The sequence below is a fragment of the Lithohypha guttulata genome (genome assembly GCF_036872675.1).
Source record: "Lithohypha guttulata strain CCFEE 5908 chromosome Unknown scaffold_5, whole genome shotgun sequence".
NCBI classification, from domain to species: Eukaryota; Fungi; Ascomycota; class Eurotiomycetes; order Chaetothyriales; family Trichomeriaceae; genus Lithohypha; species Lithohypha guttulata.
In genome coordinates this window covers 1,641,933-1,660,122 of record NW_027042754.1, presented here as the reverse complement: position 1 = coordinate 1,660,122, position 18,190 = coordinate 1,641,933, and the positions used below count along the sequence as shown (strand labels likewise).

Genomic DNA, 18,190 nt, shown 5'->3' with positions numbered 1-18,190 from the left:
CACAAGGCTGAGCCAAGTAGCCGTGCGGCGGGGTTTGAGCGTTGAGACTTAGCTTCGGGCACAGTTATATCGTTGTACGCACGTTGGCGATCGTGGACCTGACTTGCAGCACCGACTCTTTGTTGCTGTCGTTGATATGCTGTTTTGGTCTCCGGCGGCCGAACCACATTGACTGCAGGACTACTGTAGGACAATCGTTCGTAATACCGCAAATCCCTCGATGCTTGAGGCCTAGTTTCATGGTGGCCGGTCGAGATATTCGCTTGTACGCGTAGCGGCGTTGTGTCTGTACTCAGACATACGTTTGGTTTTTCAGCAAGCAAGCTTTCCCAACCCTCTACGGTGGAGGTTGGGGGCTTGTATATGGCTTGGGCTGATCGAGGTCGTTGTTGCTCATGATGTGGTTTCTTCTGTGGCTTGGGAGCCGATTCCAGATATTTATCGTGCTGATCTGGTGGGAGAACAATCAGACCTCGTGTCGAATAGTCCGCAAGAACGACGCTATGCGAATACTTGCCAGGCATTATAAGCAGGCCAGCTTGGCGATCGTGATGAGTGAATCAGTTAGTCGATGTCCACATGTAAATTCCGTCGCCTAACAGAGCACATGTTGCACGTCGTGGTGTGCACAATTAGTGATCCTAGAAGTCCAAATTTTTCTTCTGTATGCCCTGCGCTGAAGTGTGTTGATGATATCCTACTACACAAGATGCATGTCTTCAATTGAAGATACTGACAAAGATGACAATTCTACGACTCGCCCAAGGACGGAAACGAGCTTAAGCGTGCAGAATGTGGCGCACCAGTAGCTGATCCCAAAGACATTGAGGAGCCGTAAGTTACTATTGGGCCACACGGAGCCCAATGCAAAGCCTATTTGTAACTAGCAAGATCTTCCGAGTCTTCGAGAAGATTTGGAAGTCGTCTGTTTAGGTGTACTCCATGCACGCCTCAGCTCAAACACTGTGCAAGACCTTACACAGATGAGGTTCGTGCTTTTGTAGTGGCCTCGATCGCAGCTTGCGTTGCTTCAGGGGAATCTGTTCCAACCATGATAGTGACGGGGTAGCGCGGATCTACCTGATCATGCATGTAATTAATGAGCCACAGCAGCCAATAGAACGCTATGTCGACAATAGGCCCTAAGATGGAGACGATATTGATTTGTGTCACCTCGTCATTAGGGTGTAGCGTCCAGATAGTACTTGTTTAGCATTTGCGCCTACCTCAGATTACTCGTACAGTTTTTCGCATCTAGGCAAGGGATGTTCCTAGCCATAAAAGCGACAGAATCCGTGACGACTTTCCATTTGACCTTGGCGGCCATCTCTTACGAGGACTGACATTTTTTCGAAATCTGTGGGTTCGTCCTTGTGATGGACGGCTCTCCGCAGAGATCGAATCAGGGACGCTGATTGCCATACCTTAGTTAGCAAGCCGTGGTCCTGTTGATGACTCTGGAAGGGAAAGTAGTATCAGAAGGCTTGAGGTCGGTGGTATCTTCATGATTATGAGACAAAGTTGCCATATCTGACATCTGGGAAACGTTATGAATGGTACGGCAAGCACTACCGAGGTGGACGTGCATTTCTACTGTTAGTGCAGTGCAATTATCATACAGAACTATGCACAGATTGTGGGTGTCAAGCTTACCTGTGTAGAACGACATCGCTGTGTGAAAAGGTTAAGTGAGGATTGTCAAGCACCTAGTGCCAACCTGGGAAATTATATCGACAGTTCTGACGAAGAGAATGACTGCCAGGAAGGTCTTGTAGCGTAGCCTGGGGTTGTCAAAGGTAGAATAGAAATGTGATTTCGACATCGAACTATCCTTTGCGTTGCGTCGAAGCATCAAGACACCGAGCATTACATGCCTTCTTGTCTCATGCGTCAATCCCGCGGTTAAGAGCACTCATTTCTAGACCGCCTCACTTGCTGGTTGCCCTTTTGAAAAAGCTATACCGACTCAATTCTTGATAACAGCACGCGAATATTTGATCATTCGCCATCAACATGATCTTCCTCACAACGAACTACTTCGCTATCCTCGTATCTCATCACTGCGTAGCATGCTTAATTTTGAACTCGTTGAGAGTCGCATGGCTTCCCTGAACTCCCCACATCTCACACCGAACGCCTAACCATATGCTAAATTCTGCTTTCTGCTTCGGAGCCGCAACTCAAACAAGTAATGCTATGTATCTTCTCGAAAAGACCCCTTCTTTTTTGACCCAAATATCTTCATACCCATTCTCTTCCAGCCGCCACCACTCTCACTACGTGGTGGTCTTTGAGCTTGCAGGTGACTTGAGGAAGTATGTGAAGTTGCCTGCATCTGAGGGACATCGGATATTGGAGGCGTGGTGGGTGGACTCACTATTGCATCCAGATCCCCCGAGAAAGGGCTGCCGCCACCTCCGCTGTCGTCTGTCGTTGCTCCTTCCGACGCCACTGAAGTATGGGAGAGGTGTTGTGATAATCGAGGACCGGTTGTCGTGGTCAACCCAGACGTCAGAGCGGAGGAGCGATTGGTTGTTTGTGGCGGAGAACGTGAAAATCCTGTGCTTGTTGGTGGTGGTGATCGTCTTCGGCTCGATTGCTGGCGCCTGTGGGCACTACCTCGATCGTCATAGGTCATCGTGGATGCATCGCCCAAATTAGGCCGTGCAAAATCTGACAGAGCGTTGTAGGTAGCCGCATGTGAGACGGTCTTGACGCTGTTGCAAAATGGTATGAAAATGGAATCTGACATCAGGTCACGCATCCGCCGTACAGCAGGGTCAAGCGCTTCAGGTCTCGGAGGCTTCGGCTCAGTGGCTTCTTCAACCAGATCGTCCCGCTCCTCAGCAGGCAAGTTAATTTCGCGTGGTGCACCTGGTTTGACGTAGATGTCCAGTATTCTGACCCAATCTTGCTGGAGCTCATGCCCTTCTGCAGACTCGGTGGTCATGGGCATACCGTGGAAGTTGGCAGAATATTCATCGTACTTTGTAGCATATTTCTTAGCTTCTGTGACAAACTCCAATGTCTCCAAACAGTGCTGCTGCGAAAGAAACGCCGTGTATGCAGCTAGGGTATAAGGAGGTGCGGCTCGTCCATTAAGTACGTCGTCTAATGTCGGACGGTGATTGGGAGATAGGATACCAGCATCCTTCTTGGAGATTACACTTATGGGCCGCGAGGTGGTGTGTTCTGAGGCCATCTTGAATTCTTCGTCTATAGCAATATGTATTTCTGTCGCTTCGAGGGGAGGAGATGGTTCGGGAGTGTATGGCCAAATTCGCGTAAATGGTCGGCTTTTTGTTCTTTTGCTTATCATTTCGTCTTGTCGCCTCCAAGTGCAGGAGTAATGTTGGTGCGACGCTACGACAAACTTGAGGTGCAAACTCGAATATGTCTGTCTTGCGCTCGATCCGGGCTGTGGTTGAGAACCTGATGCGATCTTAACAGCATTCACGGGTTGCGAAGAGTCCTGAACATGTGACAGCTATAACGCAGTAGTTTGTCTTCGACCACCAGCCCATCCGAGCAGTATAAGTCGCCTAAACAAGTTATGACCCTATGTGTTCTGAGCTCCTGGTGCGCAAGCTTTTCCTTTGTGCCACAGATAGCTGTTGTGTAACCTTTTGTAGAAATTCGAAAAGGAATGTGTTTGCTCGGTCCCGCCCTCTGCAACACTATGTATTAAAAATTACGTAGTTGAATGGCTCAGAGCGAAACGGGAATGCTATCGCGGCTAGGTGTCTTTCGATGGAAGAGATGATCTGTTCGACCAAAGCGGTAACCTGCTCAAGGCAGTCACTGAGAGTGTAATCTGGACTCAGGCACCAGGCGGCGAGATCTTATTACAATCGATGTCTTCTCGACACAACAAACGGGTATGTTTTGCAAGTCGTTTCACTAAAACAGGATGTGTCCGAGAAGAAGAGATGCTAGAAGAGATCCATTAGGCAAGACGCATTGCTAGAATGAGTCAAGATGGATCTGTACGCATTGTCGGCCAGTGACGAGATGAAGTGACAGGAATGCTACTGTCCGCACGTACGGAGTATAGACGATTTTGCAAGAAAGTGGATTCGACAAAGAGAGCAAGGCGCCCGCAACACACTGTTGGGCTGAACGACACACAGCAGCGACTGCAGCTAGTGGTCTGAAGTACCGACAGTCTTGCTAAGCTTCAAAGCTGAACAATCTGACGACCAGAAGAAAGGTTGCAACATGACAGTCCGCTACGACTTCCCGGAACGCTTGACCCATGTACAGAAAAGAGATTGGCTCACTCGGTGACGGTAAGCTGCATTTGTGCCTCCGCTAGGAACTTCGTTCCAGGACTTCCAGGCCTTCCAGAAGCTTTGAAGTCCCAGGGGCTCCAAGCTCGCTTTGGTGGCTGATCTGAAACCTTCTACATGCATTGGAAGCAACGATAGGCGAGGGTTGTGGCCGTCTTTCAATGCTTATTCGTCTGAACCTCGCAGTTCTGAAATGTATTAACATTCGCGTTGCTGGCTTATACTCACTGAACCGTCACAATAAATGCTGTGACCGACGCGGCAGTACGGGTAATAGCACAGGAGTTCTCGACTCGGCGTGCTTCTAGTTGTGAGTTAGTGACTGAATCTAGCGCAATCTTCGTTCATTATTCCACTGCTCGCCATAGCACGAAGGAAGCGAAGGGGCAGTCGTCCAATACTGCTGGCGTCAGGCAAGCATGGATCCATTCGTTCTACTTTATTCAGTGGACTACCGGATCACACGACAGATTCAGCTCGTATCGTACATTGCAACTGCATCAACTTTTGTCGGGTGGAAAGTCACTTACGGATCATTTTCTGGAATAGTCTTTTGGTGTCATGCGAGTTCACGCAGATCATCATCTGCTTCCCGTCAACACACCCGCGATCGACAAACCAACAAGATGGCAGCATGATCTACCACTTGACCAAAAAAAGATTGCCAGAAGATCAGCATGTCATTGGATAGTGATCGACCAAAATGCATGAATGCCAGTTACCCATCTCTTTACGCCGAGCCTTGAAATTCACGACAAGCTCACCTTTCACAAATGCTTACCTCTTCACGTCATTGTTGATCTTTCCATGTCTATTCTAATGCCGTACCACGTATAGTACCTCTTTGTACAGAACGCATGTCTGTGCTTCTTTTCCATGCAAGCCTAGCGTTGAAGTTGACTGCGTCGTAGTAGTATTGCCCCCAAGTAACGGAAAAGCAGTATCTCTGTGATGTGGAAGACTAAACAATCTACTAGTAGCTCTGGTCCTTGGTTGTACAGCCGCTGACCATTGAGATTGCACACGAGGCTCAAAAATCGACCTCATCGCAAAGGTTTCTAAAGTCCTCAAGAGAGAGGTGACGCTAGAGAAGGGCTTACAGCAGAGTGATCAATGCAAGGTAAAACGTCTTAAACATCACGAATTCTCGAAACGAGGCCATCAATTTGACAGGAATCGCTTTCGTCCTTGGTCTTGTGCCGCCTACGCGAATTGTGACTCGTCAATGATCGTCCAGCTCCTTGTTGACTCATCTCGGCACGCTAACGAGATAGTAGCGAATACGAAGATCAGGCTATTACGCGTCCTCACACGTTCACTCTAATCCCTTTCCCATCGTCCAAATCCGTAGAGGACAAGTTCCAGCCCAACCGCTCCAAGACCGAGTAAAGCCCATCCCAGTTGTCGTTGACCTCTGCCAGTGCGTTGGCTATGACCGTGAAGCGGCGATCATCAGCCCGAGATGCTGTCTCCTGATGGTATGTGTTCTGCACTTTGTACGCGTGCAGGAACGCCTTAAATTGGTCTCGAGGACTAGAATTCTGCTTGAGTACAACCACCGTTTTGTTGCTCTTATCGTCCAGCCAGAGGATGTATGATTCCCGCTCAAATATGCTCAGTAATTGTCTGACGTCCTCAGCTCGGAAGCTGCCACTGCCATGTCTCGTGGTACCATGAAGGGAGGTAAAGAGCTCTTGGATACTAACACCAATCTGGCAACTCATGTTCTCGATTTGACGAGGTCGGAATGTCATGAGTGCACGTAGTAGGTTCTTCAGAAATTGCCTAATGCCAAGAATGCTCTCTCTACTTCCCAAGTTGTCTACACTCAACGCCTTCCACCTCGAGTCACTTTGCCAAATCTCTAGGTTGCTCGGCCTCCACAGCTCTCCTGCCACGATGCTGCGCACGACCACGATTGCTCTCTGCTTGTTCAGACTCCTTAGCCTCACACTCTTGACTGCCGTATAATTCGCCCACAGATGTACGCCCAGCAGAAATAGCATCCAGCACCACGTCGCAAACACACTTTCGACCCGACTGACCACCAGGCCACCTACCCACATGCCCATTAAGTTGACCACCGTCTCTTGGCTGCCGTCCTTAGCATTGAGGTCCCCAACAGCTTCAGGGTTGTTCCTCGCAAAGTGGCTGCTGAGCACAGCTTTCGAGCTTCCGCCAGCGACACCACAGATCGCACGGAGCATACTCGAGGCGCACAAGGCAAGCGTGCGGTGCGAAATTGGTAGTGACGACAAGATGGACAGTGTTGGAACGAAAGGGAGTTTCGAAGACGTGGGCAGCATTGGTGCTAACAAATCGAGCAAGAAAGCGGCATCATTGACGACGTCGGCCAGGAAGCGGTAGAACTTGACGTCACGACTGATACGTGGTGCGGCACGAGAGGCGAAGACAATGGTAGTAATGTTCGACAGTGTCGATTGTAGAATAGAGAGAAGAGTTGCAGCCGTGGCGGTCGAAGTTGAATTAGCTGGCAATCCGCCATGGTCTTTGTCACTGTTAAGACTCGTTGTGGATGGGGATACGACATTGAGTGACTGCAACACGGCTCGAGAAGAAAGAAGACCTGCGATACTAGATGCGAAGGCTTGAATCGAGTCGTAGATCTGGTACGGCCTGTAGTCCTCTGTTACGGTGAATGGGTAGCCAGTGGGCAAGAAAAGTGTTTTGAGATAGGCGAGTATAAAATCCACGTAGATACTGACATCCAAGACAGGTAGGATGCCACCCTTTGGTTTCTGCGTACTTTGATCTTCACCTACCCTGCTGGACAATATCTTCGCTTCGGGTGGAATTTCGTCAAGTCGCAACGTCTTATCCTTGTTGCTTCCATCGCCTGTATTCGTTGGGGTTAGGATATAGGTATTGATAACTCTACCCGAAGTGGCATCGAGGTCTTGAAATGTAAATATATGATTAGAAGCCATTAGTGGTTGGACCTGGAAAGCGGTGCTGGAAGCAGGGTTTCTACCAGATCCTTACTTTATTCCACCATTTGCACGATGCCCGGATACTTGAGCTTGAACATGGAGCAATAGGGTTCTCAAGTCCTGTACAGGTAACTGTGTCCAAAACGGGAGCAACAATACACCACGACTAGTTTACTGTATCTTTGAGGATCAAAACGAGCAGCTTATGACCATCAAAGAGCCTCGACGACGATCCAGGTGGTCATGAAGATAAACAAAATGGCCGCAGGATAAGTCTGCTTTTGGCTCAAATACGGAATATCTGCAAACTCATGCATTTCTCCTGTCGCTTATGCCTTTTCTAGATATTCACGAAGTTCAAGCCACGTTTGCTATAACAGGCATCGAACGGACGTAGCTCCTCAAGCTCGTTCTAATAAGCTTGACCTGGATTGCTAGCATGTTTCCCAGCTGTAGAAGTGAGAACAACACTGAGCAGGAGATAGCTGGGAAGAGCTTGTAGAAGAGATGTCACTTTGTGGTATGTCGTTATGGTAGGTGTGAGACTGTGAGGAGGATCGGCTGGAAGGCAGCTGCCGCAGACCTTGGGTATGGCCGCGGAACAATTTTATAGTAATGTGAATATTCAAGCTCCTATGGATTTTGGGTTGGTATTGTGTGAAGCTACCACATGCTTGCTCCTCCACTAATAGTAGCTTCCATTTCCTCTTCCGTCCAGATTCGTCTCTGAAACCGTTTTGGCAGCTCTGATATATCGAAGTATTCGCCTTCTTTGGGTTTGATAGAGCCAAGATCTTTGCCAGCTCTCCCACCTATCCTACCATATGTCATAGGACCACCCATCGAAGCTGCTGGTGGCCTCGAAGGACCAGCGCTGTTTCCATTGGGCTGCTGACCGCCCAACGGGCCATGCTGTTGGGCTTTTTGTCGATATGAAACGAACGATTCAGGTAGCTGATGTGTCGGGGAGGCTGGATGCGGTTGGGGAGTGTGGTCGACTTGCTCTAAACCAGATCAGCCACGACTCAGACTTTAGAGGCAGCTTAGCTTACTTGGATGTGATCTCTTGCCTATGAATTTGATCATGGGTGTCCGGGCATGTGCCGCCCGCAATACAAGAGCTGGTCGCATGGTGCGATATTTGTTTCTCTTCGCAGCCGAATAACAGAGAAATGATCGAGAGTTCACTTCACTGGTTCAACTTCTTAGGAGAGTTGCACTGCCTGCGCTCGTATCTCGTATTTTATGAAATTGAAGGTCGTTATGGCTGTATAAAATAAACTAGTTCGCTTGCTTGGGACCTCGGGAACTGTGCTGATAAGGCAAAGGAGTAAGGGCGATGTTTACAGCTCTGAGATGTATGGTGGTGAAGCTTTAGAGTGGTCGCGCCAGATCGGAGAAGGTACAGTGCTTGGTATATAATTATCGGTCGAGGTACAACGGTGTTGTGATATGGAAACTCTCCGAGAGCATCACTTCGGCCGGCTGCGAACTCAAAAATTGAAGCTCAAAGTGCACTTGTGGAAGCTACTTTGTACCAGACGCGCAAGTCCAGCATGACGTCCTATCAGACCACCACTTTTTGGTCTCATTGTCTATTCTACTCTGCATCATACCACGTTTATCGACTGTTCAATATTCAAGACGCTCTTGCTCCTGCATAAGTGGAAACTCTCGTGAAGTGACCTTGGTGGGAGAAGCAAACACAGTCATGGCGACATGAGTCTGGCGGTCACTGTAGAATGCCTGATCGCCGAACTTAGCACATTCCTTTAGCACCTTCAATATCTTCCCTTCGTCCTACGATCGCTCCTATAGCCCGATCGAAAGCCCCTTCTCGTCTGTTCACTCCGCTTCCCTCAAAGTGCATGTCATGCACGAACTTTCGTTGTATGGATCCATACCTGTAGGAAACCATGACCACCTCTTACAACAGCTTGCCGGCCTCACGGCCATGCAGCCACAAGCCGTCCATGAGATTCACGTTGTATTCAAGGGACGTCAAGCTCTGGGCCTGGAGAAGGTGTCAGGAACCGTTGGAGGAGGGAGTGCTGGCACCCAGCAGCAACAGCAGGACCTCCAAAGGCTGAGGACAATGCTACAGTCAGGCGTTTTTTATGTGCAATTGATCGGGTCTCTTCTACCCCGAGACAACAAGCGCAGTACCGTCACTCGTCAAGGTTCAGGAGAAAATTCTATTGGCTGGGAGAACCAAGAAGTTGAGTGGACGTTCGAGTTCAAGGACACCCCCGAAGCCGCGAAACAGTCTGCCAGTACTCGCCTGGTATCACGTGTGAAATTCAACCAAGGTGACATGGTGACTTTTTTAGATATGTTCGGATTTGAGTATGTTCAAAAACAAAGCAAAATCATTCGTTCTCTGCATGACTGACGGTGCTAGGTACGTTAACCGGTATGTCGTTGAGGGACAAAGATTCTACCATCAGGACACCAGCCTTTTTTTGCACCGTGTCCGCAGATTGCCAGCACCTCGAGACAACGTGAGTGCAACCGACATTTCCGACCTTCCACCCTGGGCCAAGTTACCGCTCTTCGACGCTAGTGGTACATATATACTACAAGCTATGGTCGAGATTGTGGATGGCAATACCCAAGAGCTTCGAGATCGAGCTACGGGGCAACTTCTAGCACTACGAGATACACTGAAGTCGGAAGTGACCCTAGCTCAGCCTGATCGGCTCGCTCTGGATACTCGGGTGCCAATTACTCGGCGACCATGAACGTGAACGAGGACTGTCCTAACACCTGCAAACTCAAGACAAATTCTACTTCATTATCGGTGAAGATGAGTGGGAAGCCTGCCTGGGTGTTGAACACCAGCTATATGTCTTAACCATACCATGCCTGCACAGACGAGTACTTGTTGACGTATACCACCAAGGGAAGCTGTCTTGCTGTAGTATACGGTATACTGGCTGTTCAAGGACGCAAGTCAACATGTAGTGAATGTCAGTCCATAACGACTTCGCACGGCAAGCTCTGCAGGCACAATCTTGCCAGAGCGTGACCGAGCTCTATATGATGGATCTACGTGGGCTGAAAAATTCCGGCCGGCAGGTCTTGCAATATCCATTGCTAGTAGGGAAGACGTATGAACATGCTGGACGGCAACGGCGACACGTAAATTTTAGGACAGCAACTTTTTCTTGGCAATCAAGCGCGATCCAGTCGCGGTCAATCGCGCCTGACGCGTCGCCGCTGAAAGTGCACCTGACTTCCAACTTAGGACTTACGTGATACTAGATCTTCGGGACCATAAATGCACAATGACACTTCTCTTCATCGCCGCATCGTGCCTCTATGTCGCTTCCTATTTAATGGACTGAATAGCCATGCAACTCCTATCCATTTCAGACGTGGCACTAGCACCGAAAGAATGAAACGATCCGCTTCTGTATCCAAGCGTGATGTCTCCCCACCACCTGTCAAGCGCAAGATAGAGTCGACGACAACAAGTGTGTGGCAAAGAGGTATCAGATTCTCGGATGGAGCTGACGAACATATGCAGGTAAGGCGGTAGCAAGCTTTTTCAAGCCTCCCTCGCAAAGAGAGCCTGAGAAGCTCATATGGCGCATTATAGCCAACTCTCTAGTTGTAGGACACTACGCAGACACTCCTCGAGTGTACAGAGAGTTACCCCGACCAGTGAAGGTGGCCGCGTTCGACCTTGATGACACGATCGTCAAGCCCAAAACTGGTGGTAGTCGCTTCACTAGAAACGCCACGAGTCATATGTGGTGGGATCCTGTTGTTCCTAGACGTCTAAGAGAGCTTCACCACGAGGGCTTTCTGCTGGTAATCCTTAGTAACCAAGGCAGCATTAGTCTGAAAGACAATGCGAAGTCTCTACAGAAGGACACTCTTAGTCTGAAGAACTTCAAGGATCAATTGAGTTCCTTCTTACGACAACTTGACATTCCTGTAACTGTTCTAGCAGCAACCGCAAATGACCAATACCGGAAACCACGGACAGGCATGTGGATGGAAATGAAAGAAGAGTTCGATCTCGAAGCCGATGATGCTATAGCTATGGACCAGTCTTTTTATATTGGTGACGCTGCTGGCAGAGAGAAGACTGACCGGAGACAGAAGGATCATGCTGCTTCCGATCGTCATCTGGCTGCAAACATCGGCATAAAATTCCAGACACCCGAAGAATTCTTTTTGGGACTTGAAACAGAGCCTTACTCTCAATCTTTCGAACCCAAGCAATTCCTCGAGTCCGCCCTGTCTGCCAATGTGCCGAAGTCATCCTTTACCAAGCAGAGTGAGCAAGAGCTTGTCACGTTCTGTGGCTCGCCAGGTGCGGGAAAGAGTTCGTTCTACTGGAAAATGCTGCAGCCACAGGCCTACGAACGAGTTAACCAGGACGTCTTGAAGACTGTAAGCTCAATCACTGCAGCCTCAACAGAGGATTGACGTTCGAGTAGCGAGACAAGTGTATCAAGGCTGCTAGGAAGTATCTGGAGTCTGGATCATCAGTTGTCGTCGGTAGGTAATTTCAACCTGACACGATATGCTTACTAACAGCTTCCTCTAGATAACACGAACAGGGACAAGGAAGCTCGAGCATATTGGATCAGATTGGCACAAGAATTTGGTATACCAATTCGTTGTATCTTGTTTACAGCATCGCCGAATTTGTGTGAGCACAACGATGCTGTCCGGGCACATAACAGAACTGTAAGTAATACAGTCCCGAGCTTAGTGCCAACCAACTACAATCGACCAACCAGTTTGAAGCGGACTCTTCTGACGCAAGTGCCTAGCTAAATCCCGAAAGTCGAACGATCCTGCCAGCCATAGCATTTCGGAGTTTTACGCAAGCCTTTGTCCAGCCGACTATTGAAGAGGGATTTCAAGACATAACGACGATAGATTTCGAGGTAAGCCAGGACGTACGATACACGAAGATACGCAACTCATATAGTCCTAGTTCGAAGGGTCAGACGACGATAGAGCAATATGGTCAAAGTACTGGGTTTCTAAGTTCTCAACCTGAATGCTACCATTACACGTCATGCTGTGTGCGGGTATTCAGCTGATACAATCCACGGAAAATGGTCTTGGATTTCTAGATGTCCTTCTAAATTGAACGACTTGACCTCGAGGACCACACAAAAGGTTGAGCTATGCAGAAGCACGAGTTCGACCACTATTTACAGGTATAGCTTTACTCATCCTCCGCAGACATCAAGTAGTCCCGAAACTTGTTGCGCTGAGCTGAGAGGAGAACATACCGCCCAACTTCGGACCTAAAAATAAAGAATACCAGTTAGACAATAAAGGAGGTGGTTGGGAGTGCATGACAAGGATTCATTTGCTTCGTACAGGAGGCAGATACCCTGGTTCACGATGCGGAACTCCTCTGGCGGTTCTGCCTTTCTACCACCCGTTTAGAGATGCCACTCTCTATGTACAACTAGTACAGCTATATACTATACGGTTCATCCTTCATCGAGGACCATTCTGGCAACCCTCGAGCCTCAAGTGACATTCTTTTTGTCGCAGTGTCCAACCGATCTTGGGTCGAAGCGAACAGTGACGACACACGATCAAAGTAGGGACGTCTGTACTGGATTGCGATGCTCTTGCTTGAACAAAGAGGGTTGGAACTGCTTTAAGGGCGATCTGCAGTCCAGATACTTTCTAGGTACGGAACGAGTGCCGCCTTGAGATTATGACACTTGAGCAAAAGCGCTAACAGACTCAACGTTACACGTTTGTCGTTCTGACATGAATCATCAGTGCTCTCTCGTTCGGAGCACAAAAGCAATTGTCTGTTGTAGCTTTGAAGCGGAGGATTCGGAGTTTTCGATAGTGAGGCATAGAGTTCGTGCGGATGCCTTCAGCAAACGGCCTGCAAGTAACCGATCTCATGAGGGATGCTACTTCTCTGTAGCTTGTTCTTTGTACCGGCCTTGCATCAGGCTTTTGCACAAATTGCAGCTGTCTACTCGTATGAGCCTTGCTTACTGGAAAATAGTTGAGATACAGAATGATAGGAGTATAGTGAGTTGACCGGGGTGATGGACCCATGAACTCCACTAAAGAACTAGTTCTGCAAAGTTCGAAGTTCCTTTCTTACCGGCGGTTGGGCCGCTACCCCGCTGCAAGAAGCCTCCGAGCTCGGTTACAAGCAGCACACTCAGCTCAGTACCATGACTTTTGTCAGTGTGAGATCGCCGCTGACAGATATGCGGAAAGCTGCAGTTGACGTGCAACGATGCGAGACGGGACGTGACTACCTTCAGGTCACCATGATACATGATACATACTCAATCAGAGCACTTAATACAGAGATTTAGCCAATGCTTTGCGTACGAAAACCAAGAATAAACAGATGAAACTTTTCAGCCGTGTGCTCAATTGTGGTAGAATCAAATCTGACCTACAACCTTTATGATCAATTCACTCTCGTACACGGAGTCATGGCCTAAGGTTCGACAACTTCCGCTGGAATTCAGAAGTAAGGCTTCTAAGACCCACAACAGAACAACACCAGGTCATCGCAGACACGACCGTTTTACTTTGACAGAAGAAATACAGGCCAAGGGTTGACCCTGTACAACATGCGCGCCGGCATTCCTAGTCGTGTCCTTGCCCATGCGCTGTTGAGCAAGCACGGGCAAAAATGCGTGTATTGAAAAGTTGTTAAAGAGCATGCAGAATTCCCTCAACGGCTGCTTTGCAGGATTTTGCACAGGATTGGAGCTATCCCGATCTCGCCAACCATACGCGGATGGCTGGCCCGCTGCCTAGGAATGTTTGCAAGGGCATGGCTCGAAGTTGGCGTCTTTCTGCACTAAGTAGCTCATCGATGGATACCACATGGCTCATTTCCTGCTTTCCCACAAACCAGATGCTTTGAGATACGCCTCCACTCCGAGGACTATCATCAACGGCGCTGAAAAGTGCAACGGCCCAAAAGTTTTGCTTCTCACAGCTTGGGATCTAGAGTAACTGAACGACCTCACTTACGACTCTCCTTCTGGGCCACATTGTCTTACTGATCGCTATTGTGTGTACTAAAAAGCTGCCTTTCTATCCTAGACGCTGCTTGCTGGCATGTCTTGGGCCCTAAAGTGTTGCGACGTCTCTCTTCCAATCGTGACCGACTAGCTGGCGCATATTCGAACACCACTTCTTGCGACCTTGCTCCCACCAGCTCGACCAGTCACTTTCCCTCACTATTCGTTCGCACTCTCGAACAGACAATCTCATCTGGAACTTTGGCCTGCATCCTCGTACATCACTGCCTTGTATTCGTCAAACGGCCACCATGCGCAAACCACCATAACCAAACTCGACCCATTCCGCACACGATTACTTTTGCTTCTAACATTCGCTTAACGACATTGCTTTCGCAAGAACACATTACAATCACTACTACGACGGGCAATGGCCGAAGGACAGCACGCTCCGTCTTCGTCAATATCGTCAATAACCTCGCGCAGTGCATCTCTGTGGTCGCGCGGTCATTCTTCCAAGTCCTCCGCTTCCTCCATGTCTGTAACATCTTCACCAATACAAGCACGAGATTCGCTGGACCTTTTTCGCACTCAAAAACGATTGGAAGATGTGAGGGAGGAGGACGACTTTCCATCACGGCATATCTGTTCATGTAGGTGACAAGCGTCGTGTCACGGATGTTACAAAGTACTGACATGATTTCCTAGTTGATGACTACCGTTGCGTCGACATCCCTGCCTCGCTAGACTCAGCGCATCCTGTCCTACCCACTCAAACGTATTCCTTGGCCGACCAGGATGCCTGGTCAGCGCCCGTGGACGATGGCCAACACAGCACCAAGAGACACAGATCGTTCGACAGACCACGCTACAGCGTAACTCACGACTTCGCCTCACGTTTTGGTTCTTTATCAAGACGATGGAGGAACCGATCTGCTGCTGGTCCCCCATTGTCGATCATCACAAATATCACACCCATTACATCACCACGTTCCAGCCTCGATACATCCAACAATTACCATAGTCGCTCGACAAGTTTGACATCAAACGCACACGACATCTACTCACCCGTCTCAATGAATTCAATTGGCGATGATTCCATTCCAGAGTCCGAAGTTGTGCCCATCTTCATCGATCATCGTTCGCACATCCAGGAGGAACCAGAAGAAGAGCAAGGCATGGCGACCACACCTCTACTACCACCGACAATGTTGCACCTAACTAAAAACGAAAGTCCAATCCAATCACCTCTTCAATCTCCTTCTATTGCACCGACGACCTACGCCACAACCTGTCGGCTCTCCATGGAGGCTCAGCCATTCTCTTATCTTCCATCACCACCACTTTCGACTCGTCCTTCTATGACCTCGATGCCAAGGTCCAGAGCCAATACTGCTGGTGGTGAGATTCCAATGTTGCAACAGCTGGGGGACAGCTCAGATCCGTGGACGATGAAACTTGGCCATGCAGACTTCAACATCCGTCCGGAACCGTATCAATGTAACATTATCGATTTAGACAACTACAGGGAGTTCAGAGAGAATTGGGACGAAGCTCGGAGACAGTATGCACAACACTTGGCCAGAACTGTGGAGCATTATGGCGAAACGTCGAAGGTGTACAAACTGACTGAAGAAAAATGGAACTCGATCGATCAGCAATGGAAGAAGTATTACGAACAGCTCAGGCTAGCACTCTCACCCCAGCTTGCCAGGTTAAGCGATGGCCCTGCTACACCAGATTCTCCAGTCTCGCTTCTGGACAAACCTGTCAATCGTGTTGTGGTACCTTCCTTGGACAAAGGTGGCAAGTTCCCTGAGCTTGGAGATACCGATATTGTCGGACCACTGACAGTTGGAGTGGCCAAAGTGCCTGAATTGCAACGGGGCAATCTTACGCCTCCTTGTTCACCGAGAAAGCGCAACTTCATCAAAACACTTGGTGAGCTTTTCACTCGACACTGATACACAATGTTCGTCTACTTTTTGGTCGCGTCAAACTCTTTGCTGCGGAACTTTTGGCGTACTCTGGTGCTCAGGCATGGAAAATACTTCTTGTTGTACTCCTCGAGTGTCTCTCCTTGGGGTGAGGAAACTTGAAGGAATTGTACAGCAACACCATATCAATATTTGCATTTTTAAGCACCAACAACATGGACTACAGGTCTCAAGGAATGCCATTTGCTGTGTCTCTACACAATGAAACGACAATTTTGACGACAATATACGACCCCTACGACATCATGAGTCTTTCGGCGCTTGGCTTAACATATATTTTGCTTGTACATATCTACATATTTGGACGTCGTTCTTGCATGGAACTGCATCCTACAAACGCGCGTGGCGGCTGACTCCTTGCAATGGTCAAGTTGAGTCAGCGCAGTCGAGATATACTATACACAATTAGCTCCTCCTTGTCAGGCTAGCTAGAGGTTGGCGGATATACAAAAGAGATAGATGTATACACAATAACAATATCTTCACGAATTATGCTCCCTTGCTATAGCCTAACAATAGACGCATTCCCAGAATCGTTGCGATTACCTTTCGCTCTCTCTGTCTTGACAGCTATTCTTGGCTAATTCTCGTTGCCATGCTTCTGAAGCCAGTCCAGCTGTAAGTGGCTCAATCTGGCACATGGTGCAGATATGTCCTGAGTAGCTCCCACACTCGTATCAGGTCTTGGTAACTTTGGTGCCACATTCCACGGCAGCTGCGTTTCACAATCATAATGCAACAACCACACGGCAGCCCTGCTTGTCCACAACAGGCTCAATGAAGTTATTTACACCACCAGCATTAGCTTCGTGATCGTCCCTGCACCCCATGTTGAGGCCTAACCCGTGTCGCATATTCGCTGCGCGTTTGATGGGTCTGACACATTTGACACATTGACGCATTTTTGGCACACCCTATTTCGAGCGGTGAAGTCATCTTGGCAGACTGATTGATAATCATGTGACCATTCTGTAGAATACGTAGAATGCAAAGAAGAACATGTCAACTAGCCCTTGCTGTCAGCGTCTGCTGTGCTCTCAAGCCGAGCTACTAGGTGGTGCATAGAGTCTGACCAGCACAGGCACCAAGGAACGGCTCGTCTCTCGCTTCAACCCGGCCTGTGCTTGTTCGACTGTACCTTTGCACAACTTGCATACTTGCTGAAGGACCTCTTTGCGATCGCGTCTTTTCTTACAACTCTCTGAATACCAAATTGATACACGAAGGGGAAATAGTTTCTCCTCTGGGATGCGGACTCATCAGGCAACACCTTCTGCAGAACGCAGGCCGTCCAGGTTCATACTTGGTACCTTGAGCATTGACGTTTCAACGAGTTGTCAACAAGTACAACTCTGATACAGGTGGTCTGAGAAGATATCAGGCCACATTTCTTGAGGCAGATGTTCTTCTCTTCGACTCTCATGTCGAGCAGAGAGTCCGCGTGCCCTCAGGGCAACTGTCACTTCTCAAGAACAGAAACTTCGACGACTTGTCCTGCGGCCATTACACAGTGATCTATGGGTGTCTCCCATACGAATACTGGTGAGGCCACTAGCCGAGCCTGCAGGAAGGCAGTGAAAGCATCATCCAGACGTACTTGGTTCTCATTGTGGAAACTGACAAGGTCGTCTCGTCGATATCGTCGTCGAAATCGAAGCAGGACTCCCGCCTATTGATCAGTTCTCATGCTTGTGTTTGTGTTGCTGATTAGCCTGTCGAGCCTGTCTTCCTGCTCACCATTCCTTTCTTGTTCAAGCGGCTTCCGTTTCCCCGGGTTTTCTCCAATTTCGTTGATAAGCTTTCTCGAATCACAACACCTCGGCAAGCGCGATAGGCGAAATGGACCTCAATCTCGAGTAGTCAGACTCTAGACATCAGGTGCACTCACTAGCGTCTGGTGTTTCCCTTGTTCACCTTCTCTTGAGCATATTGCAGACTTTTCTATAGTATAGGATGTTACA

General features: G+C 48.8%; 7 protein-coding genes across 7 annotated transcripts; 3 read left to right on the top strand and 4 right to left on the bottom strand.

Annotated features, from left to right (window-relative positions):
* Positions 1–64: 64 nt before the first annotated feature.
* Positions 65–524, bottom strand: LTR64_007063 (uncharacterized protein; the record flags this gene model as incomplete). The annotated part of the gene is given in 2 exon segments (XM_064901387.1): positions 65–286; positions 303–524. 2 exon segments carry the CDS (start codon positions 522–524, stop codon positions 65–67), a joined length of 444 nt encoding a protein of 147 aa, XP_064752463.1.
* Positions 525–2,194: 1,670 nt separating this feature from the next.
* LTR64_007062 (uncharacterized protein) lies at positions 2,195–3,202 on the bottom strand (the record flags this gene model as incomplete). The annotated part of the gene is made up of 1 exon (XM_064901386.1): positions 2,195–3,202. The coding sequence occupies one exon, from the start codon at positions 3,200–3,202 to the stop codon at positions 2,195–2,197; it is 1,008 nt and encodes a 335-aa protein (XP_064752462.1).
* Positions 3,203–5,596: 2,394 nt separating this feature from the next.
* On the bottom strand, positions 5,597–7,237 carry LTR64_007061 (uncharacterized protein; the record flags this gene model as incomplete). Its single annotated transcript, XM_064901385.1, has 1 exon — positions 5,597–7,237. The coding sequence occupies one exon, from the start codon at positions 7,235–7,237 to the stop codon at positions 5,597–5,599; it is 1,641 nt and encodes a 546-aa protein (XP_064752461.1).
* Positions 7,238–7,903: 666 nt separating this feature from the next.
* LTR64_007060 (uncharacterized protein) lies at positions 7,904–8,371 on the bottom strand (the record flags this gene model as incomplete). Its single annotated transcript, XM_064901384.1, has 2 exons — positions 7,904–8,244; positions 8,293–8,371. 2 exons carry the CDS (start codon positions 8,369–8,371, stop codon positions 7,904–7,906), a joined length of 420 nt encoding a protein of 139 aa, XP_064752460.1.
* Positions 8,372–9,113: 742 nt separating this feature from the next.
* On the top strand, positions 9,114–9,981 carry LTR64_007059 (uncharacterized protein; the record flags this gene model as incomplete). Its single annotated transcript, XM_064901383.1, has 2 exons — positions 9,114–9,586; positions 9,642–9,981. The coding sequence occupies 2 exons, from the start codon at positions 9,114–9,116 to the stop codon at positions 9,979–9,981; spliced, it is 813 nt and encodes a 270-aa protein (XP_064752459.1).
* A 656-nt stretch (positions 9,982–10,637) lies between these two features.
* pnk1 (DNA kinase/phosphatase Pnk1) lies at positions 10,638–11,680 on the top strand (the record flags this gene model as incomplete). The annotated part of the gene is made up of 2 exons (XM_064901382.1): positions 10,638–10,716; positions 10,770–11,680. The coding sequence occupies 2 exons, from the start codon at positions 10,638–10,640 to the stop codon at positions 11,678–11,680; spliced, it is 990 nt and encodes a 329-aa protein (XP_064752458.1).
* Positions 11,681–14,767: 3,087 nt separating this feature from the next.
* LTR64_007057 (uncharacterized protein) lies at positions 14,768–16,196 on the top strand (the record flags this gene model as incomplete). The annotated part of the gene is made up of 2 exons (XM_064901381.1): positions 14,768–14,885; positions 14,941–16,196. The coding sequence occupies 2 exons, from the start codon at positions 14,768–14,770 to the stop codon at positions 16,194–16,196; spliced, it is 1,374 nt and encodes a 457-aa protein (XP_064752457.1).
* Between the last annotated feature and the right edge of the window lie 1,994 nt (positions 16,197–18,190).